This window comes from Takifugu flavidus, chromosome 13 (genome assembly GCF_003711565.1).
Source record: "Takifugu flavidus isolate HTHZ2018 chromosome 13, ASM371156v2, whole genome shotgun sequence".
Taxonomy (NCBI): Eukaryota; Metazoa; Chordata; class Actinopteri; order Tetraodontiformes; family Tetraodontidae; genus Takifugu; species Takifugu flavidus.
Window position 1 is genome coordinate 1,716,924 of NC_079532.1, and position 23,115 is coordinate 1,740,038.

Here is a 23,115-nt window from a genome sequence, read left to right on the forward strand (position 1 = left end):
ACATTTGTTTGATGTGTCGATTTTCTTCAGACTTACATTTCAGAAAGCGTTGTAATTTATATTTATAATTGTAATAAATATGCATATCAGCTTGTCTAACCTTTTGTCTGGCCACAACGGACTGCTGGGATTAGCACTTATTATATCACCGATGAACGTTTTATTTATGCTCATTTTAGTAGGAAACTGCTCATGTACCTGCGCGATTGTTCAGCAGGGGGCGCTCTCGCGCTGACAGCAATTGTGTAATTATTAACACTTTTACTACTTTGGCCCGATTCAAAAACGGATTTTCAGGATCCCGTCCGGTTATCTTTAAAGGGCGTTAAAACTACTGACATCAATTAGGTTTCCTAGAATCATTAAAATTTCAGATTATCGGATAGGTTTCCACGTATAGAATAATTTTAAAAAAGAGAACATTTTGTACAATGTTGTAAAAGATACACGGGATGTGCAGATAAAATCCGTTTTTGTAGTGTTGAACTTGATGATGACAGAGGTTCGCAGGGGGGCGGGTAGTGACTGGCAGACAAATCTGTTCTCAGATCAGATATGAAAACTGCTCCACTTCACTTCCCGGCTGACCCCCAGCTGCAGCGCAGCGCCGAACGGGTCTGAACCGACCGATTTCACTTGTTGTGAACGGAACTATGTGAGTCTCTGCAGCCCGCAGGAGTCGCTTCATTTCCTCACCGGCTCACCCCAGATTTCCGCTCCGCGCTCTCTGCCGGCACGGCTTCTTTTCTTCTTAACGTTTTGCCAGCTCCACACTTGATGATATAAATGATGAAGTTTAAACCCAACCAGACCAGGACGTACGACGGAGACGGTTTTAAGAGAAGAGCCGCGTGTCTGTGCTTCAAAAACGAAAAAGAAGACGAGGTGAGTCCGCCCGTGGAGTGGTCCGGCTGCTGGCTGATCCCACTTACTTGATCCTAGTTTGTTTCTTGTATTATGTTTTGATTTTTTTGTTTGTTTGTTTAAAAAACGAACCCAAAGTTTCAACTCCCATTCGACACAGACAGTATATTGATACAGGTGTATTTCCCGTCATTTTCTGCTATATTTAGTGCAGCAGGAGCGCTTCGGCCACATGCTTTGACCTGCAGGGAACACGGTCCCAGGAAACACCTGTGTGATCCAGCCCGCACAATTCACAGTTTGATGAGCTTCAGTCCCAGAGAAAGCCTCCATGTCCACCAGGACATGGCGATGCACGCAGAAATATAAGCAGATGGACTAGATTTAGCTTCTGAAGCTTTCCTTGTCCTTTCTGCAACCTCTGCACCTATCAGGCAATTTCGACTCCTTTAAAACTCCCTGAGCCTGCTTTAGTATTTCCATAAAGGTCAACTCCCCCACTATGAACCCAGACTACAAACAAACCCTAGCTGTAATTGTCAAACTTTACATTTATCTTCAGTTTTGGTAGTAACGTAGCTTTACGCTAGATGTTCTCACTCACTTGTGTCATGTTTCTTCTTACTGGTAATTCATTCATAGACCAAAGTTTAGCAATGGCAACAGGGAAGATCTGCACAGCTCACAAGAGATTTGTTATCAGTTTACCATGTTGGTTGAGATGAATATATAGAAATTGAGACAAACGAGTTTTAACATTTTTCAGTCACTCTGAGAGGAATGCAAACTGGTGCAGGCTTTTTTTTGGGGGGGTGTGCTACATCACATTGTGTCTGCCCAGTGATGGCAGACCATCTTGGTACGACATGTGAGGGTGGGGTGGGGGGTGGCGGCGGGGCTAAATGTTACACTGTGTACTAAACACCAGTTGCAATTTATAGAAAGTAGGTGCAGGCACTTGCTGTCCCCTGACGGATTGACTTTCCTGCTGCTCATGCTCCCACTGCTGGTGACGGAGCGCTGACATATACAAAAAGCCACTTTGATTAGCGTCGATTGCACCGCGGGGTGATGAACTGGTCTCTCTCCAGACCTTGCATGTCATTCCCGCTGTAATTATGCCCGTCAAACTTTATGTGGTAAACTATCCGTCCCGTCTGCATACTTGCTTTACTGTCACTTCCTCGACATGTCAATCTGGAATCCAGAAGAATATTAGACACGTTGATTTCCAGTCTGACCATTGATGTTCAGGTCACCTGACTTCTTTTGTCCATTCAGTCATGTCTGTTTATCTGAGCCCCTCTATTGGTGTTTTAAATATTCTTGGTGGCCAGTTGATTAGTAATCGTGTGGTCACGGTAACCATTGGCGCTTTATTGAAATGGCTGTTTCCACATAGTGTTTGGGTGTTGAAGAGCTCTGTAAACCTGACGGAGGTCCGTGCAAAGCTCCTCCTCAGTCTGAGTTCTCATTGAGGTGTGTTGAGGCTGCCGGGGTCATTAACCTCCCCTGCTTAAGCCCATTTTGTTTTCACGCTCAAAGGCAACTGCTGATCCAGTGGTTTCTGAGTGCCTACGTGCCTCGCATGCCGCATGTGTGAAATTGTGCATGCATGTGTGTGTTTTGGGCCTTTGTGTGAAACAGAGGCAGTTTGCGGGGCGGTAAGCCCACCGCGGGCAGCCCGGTGTCAACACTGCCAGAGTGAATGGAACCGAGCCTGTATTTTTAAGATTTTGTTTCGTGTGACGATGAGATGGCATTTGCTTGCCGGAACAAAACAGAACATGCCAACGTGTCTGATCTGCAGGTCTCCGTGAAAATAAGACCTGTCAGTCTGAGGTCCATCAGTCATACCTGGATGCTGGGAAACGGTGACAGCAGGAGCTGTAAAGCTGGCTCCCCCCCCTACTGCTGTAAGGCTGCTGTTGATCAGACTGCTAAGTCTTTAATCATCTCAGCAAGGCGGCGCTGCGCCACAACTCTTCTTCACCTGGTCATATGACTGACGCCTGAAGGTGTTAAACAACTTTTACTGTTTTAATACTTCTGCACTTGGTGATCTTCGGCCTCTCAGGGGCAAATTAGCTGTTTATTGTGTTTTTGTTCTCTGCTTAGTGTATTTATTTACCTCTTGTTTTATTGTGGGTCTTGACAGTGTTTTCGATTGTCTTTTTGTCCTGGGTGTCCTGCTGGAGAGCCTGGAAATCCTTTTCCAATGCGGTCTCGATCTGCAAATGGCAAATAAACTGACCCTGATTCTCTTCACACTGACCTCATCTTGTTCTGATTATTCAGGTGAATGAACTGGGTTAACGCTGAGGTCATCAGAATGACTTTTAACTTAACGCTTGACTCCTGTAACGGAAGACTCTGCCCCCTTATATCAGTTCTGCCGGTGCTCGTGAACACCCCAAGAAGACCCATCTCCTCTTTTGATGAAGATTTAACTTTTTACTGACAGATTTTACTCTGCTGGGTGATATATCACATTTTGTATCTCTTTGCATTTTTAAGAGTTGCTTGACCTTGACATGTGCGTGAGTTTTCCTTTCCTAATCTTGATATTGACCCAGTTTCTGCATGAGTTATGGCCCAGGGTCACACGGTGTGAAGTTTCACACAATATTTATTTCTGTGCATGTGAAGCCTGGAGAGATGTTGTTATTAACATGCTCCAGATCAGATCTCAGGAGAAAAGAAGGCTTGGTGTCATGTGCGGATTCAGATGTGACACAGAATCAAGTGTGACACGATAGGTCATAACCCACAATGTAAGACGGAGAACACCATGTTGGCACACATCTGGCATATCCCATGTTCACAAGTGAATGTGGGTCAGTTCCATTCCATTGGTCTTGGTTAAACACACTGCGTTGCTTTAGTTCTTGTAAGCTTCTGACTTTGTCCTGCTTTTGTCACATTTTCTCTCAGATTTCTCTCTTATGCGTCTAAATATCTGAATTGGTGTGATCAAACCATTTTTAAACATCTAAGATTAACTTGCCTGATGACATGTTCCAATTTTCTGGAGTTGGTCACAATATCTGTTATTTAGCAGCCTTAATTATATAACTGAGTGTGTCGTTTTCAGAAGGCCGGTTCTCACTAGGCTTTCATTCACAGCCTCTCGCATAAGTAGCACCAATTTTAGCCACCAGCCACTTATAATGGTCAGTGACTCTGAACTCAGGCATGCCAGGAGCATGTTTCTTGCACCTCAAACTCAATATCAGAAAGCTGATGAGGGCCTTTTTCTTTGGAAGGTGATATTGGTGAGCAGCAGTCGACATCCAGACCAATGGATCGTGCCAGGAGGAGGAATGGAGCCCGAGGAAGAGCCGTGTGGAGCTGCTGTCAGGGAGGTGTATGAAGAGGTGAGCGCTTCCTCTGGAAGGCAAATATTAACAGAACAGTCAATGATACACACCATTTAACTTAGCTGAGGTTCAAAAGGCCACTGCAATGGGACCCATCTGAACAATCTTTACAGATGGTGGGATTTGAACTCAAATTTGGAGATTAATGTTGTTTTTAAGATCAGGCTCAAGCCCCTTTTTGCTGGAATAAACAAAATACAATTGACGTATGAATATCCATGTAAATGTTGGCTTGTGCATTTAGCTGCTGTTACGAGCTTCCATCTAGGCATGGCGCTGATAAGCTCTGAAATATGGTGATGAAATAAAAGTCAACAACAGCTTGTCACATCCGATGTGTCTGAATATGGATGAGCGGCAAGATAAAGAGTACAATCAGATTTGTTCCAGCTACAGGCTGCGCGAGGAGCCATTAACATGAGTGGATACAGACACTGAAGATGCTGACAGACAGATAAGTTGGAATTCTAAGCAGCCAGTGTGCTGCAAAACATAACAGCGGGTTTTTAATAATAACCTACTGTTGGGTTTAAGAATAGAATAAGAAATGTCTCTATGCTGTGAAGTAGGAGAGTGATAGTTATTGTCAGATGTGCACAAAAACGGCATTATACACCTATCCATCTGATCCCCATCACTCAGTACTGAGGCTGAACATCCTCGAGGAGGCCCTTGTAGAACATGAAGGCAGGACCAGAGGGGCTCAAGACACTTTCTAGAGGGACTCCAGACCATTTATGGCCATACCTGTGCATGTGCCAGCTATGCACAAACAGAAATGGATCTCTGCTCGTGCCGTGCGCTAGTGTTAAGCTGCTGACTTCTCATCCTCCCAGACTATGTTTAGGTCCACCTGGTCGTTTGCCATGTCATGTCACAGACGCGTGGACATCCGAGGGTTGTAAACTGTCTGAGAAAAACACTACGAACAAATTTTGTTTAAATTTTTTCCTTTTTTTCCTTGTGTCCAGTTTTTTCTATAAAGGAAAAATGACTGAAATACACAAATGTTCAATGATTCGTCATTCATCCGTTTGATTCATGTGTATGTTTGCAGGCTGGCGTGAAGGGAAATCTTGGCAGACTACTTGGCATTTTTGAGGTAAGTTTGGAGGATAAGTAGCAGCATTTCACCTAAAATGTAGCTTATCATGTCGGCACATTTCAGTAATTCGTTTAATCTCGTGTAGCACAATCAAGACAGGAAACACAGGACTTACGTCTACACCCTAATCGTGACGGAGATACTGGAAGATTGGGAAGACTCTGTCAACATCGGTATGGCTGCGTTAAAATGTCGCTCTGTCACCACAACGCCGTCTCATAACATCCTTAGCCACATCCTTAGTCTTTAGCCACTTCGAGAAAAAAAATGCCCTTTACACCTTGCATTCATAGCTCAGAAGCTGCTCATCCAAAAAACTCAGTGCTGCTGTGAATGTTTGTTAGAGGAAAACATAATTGAAACATTTCTGGTTGCTTTGAGGGTTTGATAGAAAGCTGAAGGGAGATGAGTGACGTTAGCCTGCCTGATAAAACACGGGCTCATTCACACACTCGCACACATTTGCATAGTTTAAAGTGCCATGGATCGTAAACTCAAAGCTTAAATCATTTGTAACTGCTGTGGAAAAATGCACCAGTGGTATTTTACTCCCTTCTCCCACAGAAATAGAGTTGAGCCCTGCTCACGAGGGGGAGGAATGTTTGCTGTGCCCAGTTGTTTTCCAGTTATCATCACCTCACTGCAGCTCCACCTTATGTCCTCTCTTACCCTGTATAACGACTGGGACGCAGCAGGAAGGGCACTGCACTACTCTTTTTTTTTTTTGCCCCCACCCCCATCCTCCCTGAAAGGCCAGCGGTGGTGCACTTTAAGGTTTTAAAGTAAAGTCACCGCCAGTGTGTGATAAACACACACAACTCCAAAGTACACTGTTCGGAAGTAAATCAGCGGGGTTGAACTCTAAATACTTCCCAGCTGAAATTTTACCGGAAAGATTATTTGTGGGTAGGGTGCATTTGGGAACTATTGGTGGGATGAGGACTTTGCACATATGAGCGAAGTGCCCCCACTGAGACACCGCTGCTGCAGCTTTAAGGTTATTTACTTATTCAGCAGTGTCTCTCTCACACACACAGACAGACAGAGCTCGGGTGTATCGTAACACTGCTGAAACCCTGCACAGAAGAATGTCGCGAGCTGCAGTGCCATCTTGGTTATCTGTCAGATAAGGTTTCTCCCGGTAAAGTAGAAGGGTTGTGACATATAAGTTTTTCCAGGTCATTTATTTAATAAAACTTAAGGGAGAAATAAGGATACACATTAATACATGTATACTTCATAAAACAAATCTAAAACAGTGTAGAGGAGCTTGCTGCTATGGAAGGATGACATTTTACTGCAAAACCAGATAAATGGAACGATCCATCTCGGTGATGTTTCAACAATTGATTATGAACTTCAGTATTTGTTAATACTACTCCGTCCTTTCTAAGTCTTTCTAAAGAACAGAAAGTATTGGAGGACAGCTCGCCCCTCCGACACATGACCAACATAATCGATAGGATCTATGTATACAACCGTCTACTTGACCATTTCTGTGAGCCAACTTTCCTGTGTTTTCTCTGCATTTTAACAGGGAGGAAGAGGCAGTGGTTCAAGGTGGACGAAGCCATTCAGGTCTTGCAGAGCCACAAGCCCGTCCACGCAGAGTACCTACGCAGACTCACAAACACCCGCGGTCCCGCCTGCACCTCTGTGTGCAGCACAACCAATGGCAACATGCAGAGCTCTCAAGTGATGGACAACAACACTCCCTGCTATGTGTTTTGCTCCTCACAGAGCGCAGATGTGGTCAACAGATAGGACCATCGCCAAATGCCAGAGGCCAAGATGGACATTTCTCAAAGACTCTGACTTAATCAATAACACTGCCTCTTAATGTGTACAGTATCTATTTTCAATTTGACTTAGAGCTGATTTTGGAGGTTTGGAGCTTGAAGGGTGTCATAATTATTTGCAAATATACAGTATTTAAGACTTTCTATGTATATTTTTAACATCAGTAGCTGAGAAAACATCTTTATTTGCTGCTTATACAGTTAAATCGTTTCTTTTTATTCGTGCATGTTGGAATATTTGAGCGAAACCTTTTTTGCCAGATTTAGCTAGACGGGTATAACTACTGTGACCTCCCTGTAGCTCGGGTCCTGTGAGGTATTTAACCTAAAGAGAGCTAAGGGCAAAGTCTGCGCTGATGCAAGTATGAGCATTGCTTCACCTCGAATGCCTTAAAAGTACACATAGTATCATCCCTAATCAAACTGATAAAGATTGGGTGCTCAAACGCTAACTGTCGATGACCTACAGATTGGAGGAGTTCCTCCTGTTGTAAATTTGTGTTTCTCCGTTTCAGGTTTTTGTGCTAAACAAACATTTTGATACCACTGTTTTTTGCAGAAAGGATTAGACTGCATTTAAATAACCTTGAAATGTGCCAAAGACATACTATTGAACGCAAAGAACAAATTAGAATCCTGTTAATTGGAAAACAGGAGGACTTGGTTTTAAGAATCCTTTTTTTTCTCCTGATGATTCTAAATGAAAGTATTGTGACATTGTGTAGACAGAGCACTGCACTTAATGTATTGATGAAAAGTGTTAGCCTGCCTTAGACGTTATAAAATCCAGGCCTTCACATCATGGGCCCCAGCTTTAAGCATGGAAATAGAACAATAGGATTGTAAAGTTTAGTTGTTCCTATTGCGATTGCATTTTATTTAGTAGGTGTTGACTGAAGGTATTTATGTTTCTTTTTTTTACAGAACAGAGGAACAAAAGGTTTCTGTGGTTATACATGCCAGTTTTTTTGTCTTTTGGGGGGTGGATTTATCACATCCAGATCACTATAGTGCACCACAAAAGCATGAGCACGTGCCTAAACTTTCTTTTTTTGTGTGTTTGACTGGAATTTCGGTGTTGAATATTTAATCTGCTGATGAATAAAGTTTGTGTACATTTCCACTGATTTAAAGGTGTATGAGGAAGCCCTTATTCTGCGTGTGGTCACGCTGCGCGTCCATCTGTACATGACCCGCCCATTTGCTGCTGCTGCTGCCTGAGCTAGGTCAGGTGTTCCCCGTGTTGCTTCGGAAACTTTGTCATTTTGAAAACGGGCCTGAGTTTGTTGTTGGGACAGGGACAGACGAAGTCATGCTCAGGCGGATACTTCAAATGGTAAGGTTCCGGTGCGGAAAATCAAGCGGCGTGGGTTTTATATGGCGATTATTAGTCGTTAGCATTTGGACATAAAGGCCTGTCCTTGCCTGAGCATTCATGATGGTGCGCACCATTTATAACACATTGCGGTGCGGGTGGGTGGGATTCTTGCTGCTAACAACGGGGAGTTCCCGTGTTGGAAAAATTTTCTCTACTCCGTCACAGCGCAGTGTCTAAATCAAGCGCCCCTTAAGAAAGCTCGAGTCAGCTAAGCAGCAAATGCTAACTCTGTTGGGTTAATTGATATTTCGGATGGCATGGATGCAGCAAACCATGACTCCCTACAATGGATTAGAAAACCCTAATTATTTCTTGAGACCACTTTGTCCCACCCTCGTGGAGCACATTTAGCTCATAATCTGATTGTATACTACGGCTGACTTATATTTCCCTAGTTGGTTAGCTGGCTACATCATAGCATTAGGTTGATTCATCGTTTACACATCACATTGCCGTTGACCGTAATGACACACTGACCTTTTAACCCCATTTCAAGCGGGTTATAAAAACATTGTATTCTCATTGAATATCGTTTTTTCTCATTCTTCTAAAAAAGCTTATGTGGGAGTGACATGTTAGCATTTAAGCTAACTAGCCTCAGCATAGAACTACATTTACCTACCACCCACCAACGACGTCACTGTGAACACAAGTTAGAACCTCGTATTCAGTAAAATCAGTTTCTTAACATTCCATTCAGGACGACAAACGTTTTTGCAATAAATATTAAAGTCAGTACAGGTGATAGCAAAGATGGGATGTTTGTGTCAGAACAAATCAAGTTACTGCACACATATTGGTTCAATGGAATTCTTGCTCATTATTGATAGCGTTTATATTACCATTTGAAATATAACACGGAGTACCAAAAAGCTGGAAGTCAAAATTAAAATTGAATTAAATTAAAATAGTAAAACCTCCATTATATAGTTATACTTCAATAAGCACATTCAACAAATCACTTTTCAAAGTACTGAACATGCTGACCTTCACTAGTAAAACAAACACATTTTTATGAATGGGCCACATGTTTTACATCAACTTTATATGTCTGTTTGTGGCTGAGCTGATAGCAAGTGACCCCATTTGATCTGCTACTGTGCTGTATTCTGGGTTTTATCACATCCGGTCAAATGGCCTCTCTGATTACCAGATTTCTGTATGTTACTTGTAAGTGTGTGAAAATGTCCCTTTACTAATGCCATTGATGATAAGGAAATGCATCTAAATAAAAGCTATTATATTTGTTTTCATCATCATCCAACTAAAACACACAAGGGCAGTAAAATGTCATATTATTAGCTTAATATTTCTCCAGAAAATATAGAATAGTGCAGTAAAGATGGAGACATCATTTAATTAAAAAATGATTAAACATGTCATTGTAAGCAGTTAATTATTCAGTCCATAGCAGTGTAAACTAAACATAATAACCTTTACTTTTTCTTCCCAAGACCCCTGGGAAGGGGGGTTCTCAGAATGCAGAATCAGAGCCACCCAGCGCAGACCTGAATCATGATCAAACATCAGAGGTACCTAAGTTTATCTTAAGTGATTTATATACTTTTCTCCCACTAACTGATTCTAATGATGGACTTTGGTATTTCAGGGCTTCATTTGTCCTCAGTGCATGAAATCTCACAACTCTGCAGAGGAGCTTTTTAAGCACTATGATCTGTTCCATGATACTGGAGAATTACCCGCTCACGTGGCCCCCACTCGGTAAGACATTGATGTCACATGAAGCCTGTATTCTCCTGTGTAGTTTTACAAAATGTCTTATAAAAACACTCCTTTCATCAATTAAAAGGGAAGACCTTACAATGTTGCGGCAGGAGGTTCAGGACTTGCACGCATCTCTCAAGGTAAGTTTGAGTCCGAACTAAGCTGAAAGTGTCATTTCAGTTTTTTGTTGGCTCGTACAAATGGTTGATGTGTGTCATGTTTTCACCTGATTAGGAGGAACGATGGTTCTCTGGAGAGCTAAAGAAGGAATTAGACAAAGTCCAGGGGCACCTGAAGCAAGTAATTCCTTTCAGATATTTCATGATTTACACACGGTCATTCTGGATTTAGGATATCAAAGCAAACAGTTGCTGTAGCTGATTTATTCTTTCCCTTAATTCTATAGAGTGATGGACAGACGGACCCAGCTGAATCAGGTGAGGAGGTTTGAATATTTTCATACTCCTTCCAGAAATATTGGAAAAATCAAACATTAATATGTGTGTCTTCGCCTCAGCCCTTGAAAGGAAGTTGAATGAAGCAGAAACTGAGAAGTTTAACATCAAGCAGATGAAAGACTTGTTTGAGCAGAAGGCTGCCCAGCTGGCCACAGAGATAGTAGGTGTGTGCGATGGGGGAATTGTGATGCACGCTGTTGCCGAACTGCTCTTAATTTCAGGCTTTTTATCATGTAAACGCAAAGCTCTTTTTTCAGATTAGCTTTAAGTGAGATTACTTTCTTTTATCGTAGATGTACTAATTTTTCAATCAGGTGTTTATTTGTTGTGGTGTGAAGATCACAAAAGTGTGATTATTGACAGACCTAAAGTCCCGCCTTGATGAAGAGAAGAGCCTCCGGGAGGCTGCTGACCACAAACTGGCTAAACTTACCGAACAGCTGCAGAAAGAGAAGCAGGAGAACGACAGACTCCAAACAGAGCTGGTACAGTCCAGCACACAATGACTTTCTGTGGATACTTTTTCGTTCCTCACAAGAGTCCGCAGACACCATTTGCTCTCTGTATTTGTACGTTCTTTCATGAACGCAATGCTTTGAAGATAAACTTGAATCACTGACCTCTTTTCTAGATGAATCAAACCAAATCTTAAGCTGTTTGTTGCTGAGATGCATGACCTCCAAGACCTTATGTCAAGAATGCTAAAACACTTGCATTTGAGTGCAGGAAAAAGTTGCATGTTTAGTCTTCGTGTATTTAGCTTGAATAAAATATCAAAGGAATTTTTACATAACGTATTTCTTTTGCTGTGCCATAGCTGCAACGGCCCGGTGTGGAGGATGTGGAGGTGCTGCAGAAGGAGCTGGTGCAGGTGCAGACATTGATGGACAGTATGTCTCGTGAGAGGGAAGAAGAGTCTGAACGTCTCAAAACCCACTACGAAGAGCTGGAGGCAAATCACACTAACGCAGAGGTGAGATTAGAACCAACAAATATAAATTCTCCTGAATCTCAGTGTTCATCTGTGTGACCAGGTTTTCCCCCTGATTCTCTGTAATCGGTGCTTGGACGATTAATCCAGCTCTTAAGTGCATTTTTTACCTACTGCTCAGTCAGATTACATCACGACAAACAAGATATGTTACAAATTCTTTTACACTTTTGCTTTAAATAACTTTTTTCATCATGAAATGGCTCTTATGGCTGGTAATCTTTATGTTGACTATTTATATGCTTATTATTTATTTCTATATTAATTTATATACAATTGTTATTAATGCAAAAATCCGCAAACTAAAAAAAGGTTAATTTCTTGACATGTGTACTTAACTATGAGCCTATGGGCATGTAACCTTTAACCATTGGTGGGTCACAGGGATATTTTAGTCTAGATAATAATCAACTGTGGGATGTACTCTGATAAGAAAAATAACGCACTTTTAGATAATGAATAATACCGATCTTAACTTCAAAACAGGTAGAAGGTGTAATTATGTCGATATTTTATTTTAGTTTTCTTTCTGCTGCCTTGTGTCTCAACAGTCAGTTTCCATCTTACTTCAGTGGACAGATGTTTAAAACTAAGGCCTATACTGTTAACAATGCAGACTGTTTGAAGTCATGTTTGTGACAAAGATTGGAACAGCATTACAGCAAAGGGCAGTAGGTTGACTGAGGACTTTTGCTGTGTGAAGAGATTCTGCACTTGTCTAAGGCTGAATGCTAGCAGCCAGGCTCCACGTCCGCTAGCTTAATGTCATGATTGCTTCTAAAATAAAAGGTGACAGTCAGATGATATTCAGATTGCAGACTGCCTGGCAGAAACTGGGCCCTCCTTTGCATAGAAGATTCTAGCTGCTGCTGCCACAGCGCAGTGAGAAGATGTTGAGCTAAATTTCTAATCACAAAAGCATCTTTCTGCGTGACTGACCTTTTGTCTCTGTCTTTCTACCTCTTCCTCACCTAATCATGTTTCCCTCCTCTCCAACATTTACTTGTTCTTCAAGCTTCATAAACTGGAGGTAAATTGTCTTTCATGCCCCCCATTGTTTACATCATTGGTTTATCATAATTTGTTTCCCCACCTTTTAAAAAGTTCTTGTTTTAACCTTTGGATTTCTTGATGAATTTATTTTTTTGTATTAATGTGTTTTTGTATCAGTTCTTCTTGGATGTAATTTAAATAAGTCATTCATAAGAAGATCGTACTGTATTGTTACATGTTTTGTATTTTTCCTAATGTGTCTCTTCTATTTCAGATGACCATTTCCCAGCTGAAAGCAGAGCTGGAGAAGGGTCCACAGGAAGTAGCTGTCTACACAAAAGAGATTCATGAGCTGAAGAGCAGTCTGAACAGTCTGCAGCAGCAAAGCCAGGTAAGACAAAACACAGCCAAACACACTCTAGTTTTCAAGAAAAGAATATGTACACTTAAGTGTCAAGTGTAATCTTTTTCCTCTTTAGTATGCACTAAGATAAATGAGGCATATAAAAGATCTGAATTGGTTAATTCTAAGTATCATATTGGCATTTCGCTGATGTTTGGGATATGGTATCCTAAAGGAGAGACAGTATGTAAAGATGTTCTGTAAAGCGATGCCTTCAGGATGGTTACAGTTATTTACCACAAGGCACAAAGCCCTGGTAATGCTTGAGAACATGACGTTCGATTTAGTCTTTGTGTAAAAATGGGGGAGAGCCTCTCATTTCTGGACAGATGAAACCAAACTTCTACTGCAATGGAAGAAAAAATATAGAAAAGAAGTTGCCTCTTATTCCATTGTTTTACTTTAAGCCCATTGTGGGTAGAAGCAACAGGATTGTAGTTATGACATCATCCAGTAACTATGGACTGGGGTGTACATACAGACATTTTGCACGGCTTGCAAGTGGTCTTGGCGCAATGAAACAAACAGGTCTGCATCTTTCATTGCTCTAATCATATGGCGATTTTCAGAGCTGAGCCACTTGGCACACATTATGTAAGACTGCGTGTCTAATGTACATAATAGATGTTAAGGGGCCTTGCCAGTTGCCCCAGGCATGTAAAGGATGCCATGTCACCAGCCATATGGCTCAGGATCAGGGCTTGTCTCAATGCCTTGCTGCTACCAGCCTTCTTCAGCAACCCAGGCATGTTGATAACAAAATCACACTCAGAGCAGACCTATAATTAACCCCCCAGTGGTATTTCTGATATGCCACCCCGTCTCAGTGTGGAATACAGTCATAGGTAACTTCACTCGTGCACTGGGGTTCTGCATTGGACATGCACTATTTCCTGTGAGTGATTAAATCCCTTCACATCAGACATGCCAATGCCCTTCCCAGCCAAGTTGGTTAAGGGGAAGGGGGTTACAGATCCTTTTCTCCAGTGCCACCTGCCTCGTGCTCCTCCAGGAAACAGGATCTCCACAACACCTGGTATCCATTTCAAAAATACACCTCTCATGAGAATTGAGACCAAAGTGATGTCACAGAGGAACAGACAAGGCATCAGCTGAGGTTCTCTGAAAACATCGGGTTAGCTAGAAAAGATGCGACAATGACGTGAGAAAAGGATCCCATACAGGTCGTTAAAGGTGATGAAGGCCAATAAAGAGTGTTGTGAGATGCGGTCTTAGGTATGGTCTGCACTGTGTTGGGCTGTAAAAATGTTTTGAATGTCTGTGAAGTCTGGCTGCCCTGTTAGATTCCCTTCTTAGCAGCGTGCTATTAACAACATTTTCTTTTTATTGCCCTGTAGCCAAGTTTACTGCCAGCTCTAGGAACTGCATTGACACAAAGCACTGTATTTGATGTCCTCTATTATCAGTGTTCTTGTGAAATGCGGGACATTTAAAAGTTTTTTTCTCACATACATTTTGGTTTTGTTCCCTTTGTAAAACCAACTCGATGTGAATTAATGGACGGCTCGGTTCCTGATAAACTGAGTTTTTTACTGGCTTGTTGGTTGTAACTACTTTTCACTTGTCATGTTTCTTCCCATTGTATGTTTAGTTATTATCACAGGGAAGGTGAGCTTTGTTTTAAACAGAGGAAAGTGGGGAGAAATAAAGACTAAAAACAAAACAGGGAAGTTGGGAAATATGTGTTCCAAAAGAAACTGATTGGTTTCACCCATTAGAGAGTTGCTATTGTTTCCAATATATTAGTTGAGAAAAACCTAATGCAGTAAAAAAAAGAACAGGACTAAAATGAAACAAAGAACTGACTGGAATTGATTGGGACATCATAACACAAAAGAGCCATTATCCAAATTAATTAGATTTTGTTGTTTACTTCAAAACCCCTCTTGGATATGTTGAATTGACTGTTGGTTTCCAAAAGTCTTGGCCACCGGGACATGTGTTCTGTCCTCTTCTTGCAGAGCCTGTCAGAAAAGCTTGCACGTAAGGAGAAAGAGCATCTGCAACTGGAGGAAATGTTAGCTACAGAGACCACCACTAAGAAGAATGTCCAAGACGGTCTGAGGGAGAGGGAGCAGGAGGTTCAAGAGCTTCAGTCTCGGGTCATTGGGGCTGAGGCTTCTCTGCAGAAGGCCCGGGCAGATCTCCAAGAGAGGAGTGAGGAAGTGGCAAAGCTGAAGATTGAGATGGGGGAGCTGGAGGTGAAGCATGCAGAGCTGAAGGTTGAACGAAAACAGTTGGAGCAGCAAAGGGAAGAAAAAGAGAGTCATGGAGCACAGCAGCAGACTGAGATCAGTCAGGTTAGTCACCCACACCCACTGTTGCACCTTTCACTATTTTAAGATTCATCTTTTCAATTGGAGTCAAATGTTTGTATATTAGTGGACACATTGCAATATCCATACATGTACATTAGGTCTTGTTGTATTGTTAATATTTGCCACAGGATGATACTTTTGTAAATTAATAAAAAATTATCTGTCTCCTTCCAGCTGCACGCCAAACTGCTGGAGACAGAGCGGCAGCTAGGCGAAGTTGAAGGTCGTTTGAAAGAACAGAGGCAGCTGTCGGGGGAGAAATTAAAGGACCGCGAGCAACAAGCAGCTGACCTCCAACTCAAACTGTCTCGTACAGAGGAGCAGGTAGAAGATGAACCGTTTCTGATCGCTGAGAAACAAAAGATGCAAGAAATCCATAAATGCAAAATTTTCACAACTTGCTGGTAAAACAATACAGGAAAATCTTAACTTTTGTGTCATCCCACTCTAGTTGAAGGAAAGTGCCACTAAGAACACAGACCTGCAGCATCAACTGGAAAAAGCCAAACAGCAGCACCAGGAACTGCAGGTGTTGCAGCAAAACACAAACGGCAAACTCCGGGAGGCCCAGGTACTGCGGACAACGGAAAATCTGTGGGAGAAATATTGCAGAGTCTGCAAAGACTTTTGTGGTTTGTGCTGCAGAATGACCTGGAGCAAGTCCTGCGTCAGATTGGGGATAAGGACCAGAAGATTCAGAATCTGGAGGCACTGCTGCAGAAGAGCAAAGACATTGTGAGCCAGCTAGAGGCTGAGAGAGACGACCTATGTGCCAAGATCCAAGCCGGCGAGGGGGAAACGGCCGTGCTCAACCAGCTTAAAGAGAAAAACCAGGCATTACAAGGACAGGTGGGTAAATGCATGCTCATTCGGTGTCACAAATCTGTCATACAAAGCATTTTGTTGCTTATTTTTTATGTACTGTATATGTGTTTTTAGGTTACACAGCTGACAGACAAACTGAAAAACCAATCTGAAAGCAACAAGCAAGCTCAGGATAATCTCCACAAGCAGGTCCAGGAGCAGAAGACCTTGTTGCGCTCCGCCCAGGACCGAGCCCATACCATGGAGACTACAGTCACTGAGCTCACTGCTCAACTCACTGACAGCAAGGAGAAGGTGTCCCAGCTAGATGCTCAGGTAGCACATGTATTTAAGCAGTATGGATATTTTCCACTTTTACCCAAGATTTTAATCTGTGACACAATGCAACATTTACTGGACCTCAGATTGAGTTGTTGTGCACTGACAGTATTTTTGTTGTTGTATTTTCAGCTGAAAGCCAAAACAGAAATGCTGCTCTCCGCTGAAGCTGCGAAGGCTGCACAGAAAGCCAACATGGAGAACAGCCTGGAGACTGTTCAGCATGCTTTGCAGGACAAGCAGCAGGTTACTGCAGTTTTTGTAATATTCTTTTACTTTTTTCTCTTATCCTCCTCACCCATTGATTTACCTGTGGCAGGAGTTAAATAAGGTGCAGAAGAAGATAGAGGAGCAGGCCCAAAGCTTCAAGGAGAAAAGGGAGCAGTGCACACAGCTAGAAACCAACTTGAAGGAATACAAAGACAAGCTATTGTCTTCAGAGCAGCACGTCGAACAGCTACAGAGCCTCAATAAGGTTTGTGTCAATAACTTTACGGACTCTTAAGCCGTAGTTTTTTTTCTTGAATAAAATGTCTGTTTATGTTGTGTTTAAATTCCTAATTCAAAATGATGATGATAGAGACTGGAGTCACAGCTTGGGGAACTGCAGACTACACATGAGCAGGTGCAGCAAGAAGTGCAGAACTTGCAGAAGGAAGGCACAGAGATGAAACAGAAGGCTAAAGAGCTTCATCACTCGCTGGAGACGGAGAAGGAAGGGTGAGATGAACCATACAGGCGTATAAGTTTAAAAAATGGTGTCAGAATGACATTAAATTCCTGTATATACCACTAAAATTAGTAAATACTGTTATGGTGCTGCATGTCTTCTTGTTAAAAATGTTTTACTTCTTCGTTTTTAAATGATACCTTTTGTGTTTTTCCGTTTTAGGGTTAGAAGTCTAAAAGAGGAAATAAAGACAAAGACAACTGCTTTGACTGATGTTCAGCAGCAGCTGAAATGCTCCAAACAGGACAGAGCTACTCTTACAATGAACCTGGACAAAATCAACCAAGAGCAAACAAAGCTAAACAGTAAACTTCAAAACCTCATGGCAGATTTACAAAAGGCCCAGCAGGAGAAAGAGGCTCACAAGAAGGAGGTTGGCTCCTTGCAGGAGAACCTAGCAAACAGTAAAAAGGCCCTAAAAGAGAGTCAGAATGCACTGGATGCTGAGAGGAAGACCCATAAGTCAGCAGTGGAGGAGAGAGTATGTTTGAGAAGCTGGTGTCAGTTCAATGTTATTCTACAGTTGTGGAACAAACACTAAAAGAGGATACAACAAAGTCAATACATAAACTACCATTTCTGTTCAATCTCAGGAAAAGTCCAACGAGAAGGCCAGACAGGAACTTCTTAAAAAGAACGAGGCCCTGACCAAGGCGGTGAACGACTCTAAAGAGCAGTTGGAGCAGCTGAGGGAGGTACGTATACAAAATATACACTAATGTGTGTACATATAAATAAGTTTCTTCTAACGTGTCCTGATCTGGCTCCACATGGCAGGCAGAGAAAAGATTGAAAGTACAGTTGACTTCAGCGGAGCAGCAGCACTTAAAAGCTCAGGAGGGGCTAAAGGAAAAGCAGAATCATTTGGAGAAGCTTCAAGCACAACTTAAGACTGTACAAGGGAACTTTGAGGTGGAGACAAAGAAACTAAAGGGCCAAATAGCAGAGTTGCAAGAAAATGGTGCCAAAAAGGCAAGTAGGAATTTTTAATGAATACATAAACACGATCTTCGTCAACTGTCCGTTTTAAGTGCAAATCTGAATCTTCTTTTCTATGCAAATTTGATGTTTGTGGATGTGTTTGTAGGCAGAAGAAGAAAGTCAACTTCGGATGCAGGTGTCAGGACTGAGCGAAGAACTGACTTCCGAGAAGTGTCGCACAACAGAACTGCAACAGGCTTTGGAACAAAGCCAGGAAAGTCACAGCAAGCTGCAGTCTGACTTATACGGCAAGGAGTCTGAAGTGTCTGCACTGCATCAAGACCTGAAGGTACGTAGGAAAGAATGGACAAGTGCCCTCAGCTTATGGGCTGATTTAAAAGAACCATCAGTGAAAAGTGCTGATTAGGACAAGTATTCATTCTGATTCATTGAAATGTGAAAGTCTTTCCATTTCTTGCTCTCGCAGGCCTCTGAGGAGAAGCTGAAACTTGCCCAGGAGGAGCTGGCTGGTAATCAAACCTATCAGACAGGTTTAGAAGCTCAAATCAAGGAGCTACAAGTGGCTCGAAGCTCGCTGGAGCAAGAGTTGGAAAAACTAAACCAGAAGCTCCAACAGCAGGAGCAAACTTTAAACGATTCTGAGAAGCAACAGGTCAGTGTTACACAGTAACATACAAAAACACAAATATTGTTTTTATATGCTGTGGACATGAGCATAAAGTGTTTTTCTTTTTTTAATCTCCAGTCTCAAGTGATGGAAGAACTGAGAAAGGAGAAGAGTAAAGTGGAGGAGCTAAATAAGGTCCAGAATGACTTGGAGAAGAACAACACACGACTGATTAAAGATGTAACGGCACTAAAGGAGAAAGGGCAAAAGGTTGTTACTTTTTTACAGTAATCAACATCCTAACAAATGTCTTTTGTTTAGGAGCTTATTACTATGTTAAGACAATGTTACAGCTAAACTCATGATCACTATTTTATCCCCCACTCTGGCCGATGCAGCCTTCTCCTATATTATGTCTCATAATAAAATATTATCTTGGGAAGGATGCAGTCATCAAGGAAGAAAGCTTGAGTCTGTATGCTGAATTGCAGACATTATTTCAAAACCCCAGGAATTTTTTAGCACTAAGCTGATGGGCGTTGCTGGTCAAGTTTGCATTGACTTGCATATTTGTGGCTTTTCAGGAACTGGGTGAACTACAGGAAGCCAAACAGCTGCTGATTCAGCAGAAGTTGGAGCTTCAGACTCGGGTGGAAGCGGCACAAGATGATCTGGAGCAGGAGAGGACGGAGCATCAGGCCACTAAAGACAGCATTCTGCAACAAAAAGAGCAGTTCCTCACCCAAATTAAAGATATGCAGGATAAATTGGTAGGCCTCCTCTGTCTATAACCTTCACGTGGATATTTTTGTAGACATAATAAGAGATTCAATGCTGCCTTAAACAGTTGGCTGAGAAGAAAGCCAAAGAGGAGCAGGTGAAGCGTGGCGAGGAGGCAGAAGCCAAGCTGAGCGTGCAGGTGACGGCCCTAAATGAAAACGTGGCCACATTGAAGAGAGAGTGGCAGAGCAGCCAGCGGAGAGTCGGGGAGCTGGAGAAGCATACGGATGAGCTGAGAGGAGAGATCGCTGTGCTGGAGGCCACCGTCCAGAACAACCAGGATGAGAGACGGGCACTTCTAGAAAGGTAACGTCATCTTTTTTCCCCCATATTTTGTATAATCTAGTGTTTATGATGCTCAGCCTTAAAAGGGTCCTAGAAGGAATAGAAGATGAGTCTGGCAGTGATCCTCAGTGTGCTTGAGGATTGGGGTTTGGTCATGGTCTGTTGTGACGGGAGGGTGCGCGGGCGCTCAGGCTTCTGGGGCCTCACAGTCCTGGCTCACAGGGTTCTGTGCTGTTCTGCAGTTGTTGGAGCTTCTAACCTCTGCCCGACCTCTGCCTAGGGTTGGGTTCAAGTCATGTTGCTGAGGAGTGTTGGTGTTCCAATTTCTGGGTACTTCGGTCCCAATGACCTCGGCTAAATTGAATTTGAACATGCATTCCTTAGTGTCCTCTGGTTGTGTTCAGGTGTGTAAAGGGTGAAGGCGAAATCGAGAAACTGCAGGCCAAAGTGGTGGAGCTGAGGAGGAAACTGGAAGACACCACAGCAGCCATGCAGGAGCTCGGCAGAGAGAACCAGTCACTGCAGGTCAGTCGTGAAGCACAGCAAGTTTAAAAAAAGGAGAAGCACAAAATGCGCAAACCAGAGAACTGACTAAAGTGCTAACACATTTTGCAAGGTTGCTGCTCTTTGACGATTGTGTTGTTGGTGTGGTGGTGGTGTAGATTAAGCAGTCCCAGTCTCTGACCAGAAAGTGGGCGGAGGATAACGAAGTGCAGAACTGCATGGCCTGCGGGAAAGGCTTTTCTGTCACTGTCAGGAAGGTAAGAACCATCATATAACGACGTCTACCAAATCTAGCCCTGTGATGGACACCTTTTCCCTCCCTTCTGGTTATTTAGCACCACTGCAGACATTGCGGGAACATTTTCTGCGCTGAATGTTCATCGAGGAACGCCCTCACACCGTCCTCCAAAAAGCCAGTCAGGGTCTGCGAGACCTGCTTCGAGGAGCTCCAAGGCTGATTCTCCCCTTTCCTTCACCTCCCTCAACCACCCTATTCTCCCTTCTTTCCTACTCCAGCAGGCAGAAGACAGGTCGTCTTTGTCATATTTTAATGTGCACTATAGCGGACAGGCGCCATGTGGCTCCTGGCTCCCGGTGGCACTTTCACTGAAGACAGGAGTCATGTGACTGAAAGGTGGCGGGAGTGTTTGTATCTGTTTTTGTGCCTTTGCTACTCCCGTGGACTGGCAAAATTGAAATGGTTTCTCTTTTTAGCTCATTCTACGTTGTCATTGTCACGTGGTGTTATTGGCATTTGCAATGAGGCTGTTTTGTGTGTTGCAAAATGTTTGGCAGATCAGGAGGTGTAAGTCAGTGAGACGCTGCAACTTTTGGAATGAAGATGCTGTTGAAACTCACTGCTAGCCTGTAATGACGAATGCAGCAGGTTTGTCCAAGAGAATATATTCTTTGGTAAACCATAGTGGAAATGGGAAGAATTCACTTTTTAACCACAAGAAAATCATTTTATATTTAAAAATAAATAAATAAGGATCTGTTTTAGTTTAACAGAGTTTTAGTGGTGTGTAATAATTATGTAAAGTCAAAGGTGTGATGAAATCATTAATTTGACAGAAGTATGTGCCAACAGTTCATTTGGGACTAAACAGTTGACCAGTGTTACTTTGGTAATAATTAATATTTTAACAGAGACAATTTAATTATGTTCACTGTTTTTTTTCATTCACATTTGTTGACAGTAATGTTCAGTTAAACAGAGTGAGAGAAGTCATTTGAGATGAATTACGTCAAATATGACCAGCAGTTTTTAGCCCAAGAGGTCGCCCATGGCAACAGATGTGATTGTGCAGCAGCGACTTTGTGTATTTCATGACCAAAGAATGTGCAGCAGGAAGCAGGGGCGTTCGATTTCAGTATTTTTCTGTGTTCTTGGTTTTTACCTGTACGTGTGATGAGCCGAAGGGGTTTTGATGTCGTGGTTTTATTGTGCCACCATCTCCTGTGTGAATTCCTGCAACGTGTGGTGCTTTCTGCAAACTGCAGCCATCAAAGGTGACTTCATGTTTTTGTTTTCTTGCTGCTCATCTTAAGCTCAACTGCACTGATTACTGCATGAGTATGGGTCTGTGTGTGTGTGTGTGTGTGTGCGAGAGTTTGCTTCAAAGAGGTAACTACAGCTGATGCTGCGTGTTTTAGCACCGCAGCCTGTCGTGTGCTGAGATCCTCCGTATGAATGTTGCATCTCCTCAGCAGGTTGTTCAGGGATGTCGGTGCCACTTTCAGGTGCAGCAGTTGCTGCTGGTACTGCAGCTGAGGTTGCATCTTTTTTTTTTCCCTTTTCTTTTGTGCAATTGCTTTAAGACTGGAGGGAGCTAAATACACTGTAGGATGGACAACAGGGCACGTTGCTGTGGAATTTTGTAAAGAACTGTTAGTTTCAGACTTGACAAAATAATTTCATTTGCTTTTTAACAGAAGTCCATCTCAGTTCTGAGCTCTCAAGAACACTTGACCGTGTTTGTGTCGGATTTGTTTTACGTCTACCTCAGATTGGCACCGGGGAAAAAAAGCACTATTTCTAAACCTTCCGACCTTCAGAATTTCTCATTGACACGCCACACTAAAACCCAGATAGACGACTCACAGCTTGTTGCATTCTGGGCTTGTCTCCCTCAGAATCCAGTCTGAACCATAGGACCAGAACCGTTCAAAAGGCTTCAGCATTTCCTGCACCGATGTTCTGACCTGCTCATTGATACCAAGGCTGTCATAATTACTTTGTAAATGTTTGTAATGAAAATGACAAAAGGAGAATATAACTCTAGAACTATAGCACTTGTGTGTGTATAAATATGACAGTGAAAATGTGTGTTGACTCATCGGTGTCTTACTCATTTTTACAAAATGGCCAAACTGGCCTTTGCAAACTGAACTGTAGCTCGCTTCCTGTTCCTCTGGCCTGTGGCTTCTGCGCGCTTCCGGTCCTCACGCGCGTCACAAAGCTGTGCTTGAGGCCAGCTTGCACATAACTGCTCACTGTTGGAGGTGACACCCACACACTCTGTATTCACAGTGGTCTTCATCTGAAGTGATTAGAAGTCCTGTAATTATTGTGCACATGCACCAGTTAATTTTCTAATTCAATGTCATCACAACACCTAAATAAAACCTACAGTAAGTTTCTACAATCTTGGTTTTGTTTTGTTTTTTTCTTTTGCTATTCACAGTG

At 42.6% G+C, this 23,115-nt stretch overlaps 2 protein-coding genes across 4 annotated transcripts; both read left to right on the plus strand.

The window, feature by feature from the left end:
• Nucleotides 1–524: 524 nt before the first annotated feature.
• Nucleotides 525–8,275, plus strand: nudt4a (nudix (nucleoside diphosphate linked moiety X)-type motif 4a). The gene is made up of 5 exons (XM_057052810.1): nucleotides 525–885; nucleotides 4,131–4,241; nucleotides 5,302–5,346; nucleotides 5,435–5,522; nucleotides 6,887–8,275. Exons 1-5 carry the CDS (start codon nucleotides 787–789, stop codon nucleotides 7,111–7,113), a joined length of 570 nt encoding a protein of 189 aa, XP_056908790.1. The 5' UTR covers nucleotides 525–786; the 3' UTR covers nucleotides 7,114–8,275.
• A 51-nt stretch (nucleotides 8,276–8,326) lies between these two features.
• On the plus strand, nucleotides 8,327–23,074 carry eea1 (early endosome antigen 1). 3 transcript variants are annotated; one of them, XM_057051713.1, is made up of 30 exons: nucleotides 8,327–8,484; nucleotides 9,981–10,058; nucleotides 10,136–10,248; nucleotides 10,337–10,391; nucleotides 10,486–10,551; nucleotides 10,658–10,688; nucleotides 10,769–10,873; nucleotides 11,073–11,194; nucleotides 11,527–11,682; nucleotides 12,716–12,730; nucleotides 12,968–13,084; nucleotides 15,079–15,417; nucleotides 15,610–15,759; nucleotides 15,887–16,006; nucleotides 16,081–16,284; nucleotides 16,375–16,575; nucleotides 16,711–16,824; nucleotides 16,898–17,053; nucleotides 17,159–17,298; nucleotides 17,471–17,789; nucleotides 17,902–18,003; nucleotides 18,086–18,284; nucleotides 18,400–18,578; nucleotides 18,717–18,902; nucleotides 18,996–19,127; nucleotides 19,442–19,627; nucleotides 19,705–19,943; nucleotides 20,327–20,447; nucleotides 20,585–20,683; nucleotides 20,762–23,074. In XM_057051713.1, exons 1-30 carry the CDS (start codon nucleotides 8,461–8,463, stop codon nucleotides 20,882–20,884), a joined length of 4,191 nt encoding a protein of 1,396 aa, XP_056907693.1. In that variant the 5' UTR covers nucleotides 8,327–8,460; the 3' UTR covers nucleotides 20,885–23,074. The 3 variants fall into 3 exon arrangements, with proteins under 3 accessions (XP_056907693.1, XP_056907694.1, XP_056907695.1); XM_057051714.1 differs by lacking the exon at nucleotides 12,716–12,730; XM_057051715.1 differs by lacking the exon at nucleotides 8,327–8,484 and having other exon boundaries at nucleotides 10,018–10,058; nucleotides 10,486–10,547.
• Nucleotides 23,075–23,115: the final 41 nt, after the last annotated feature.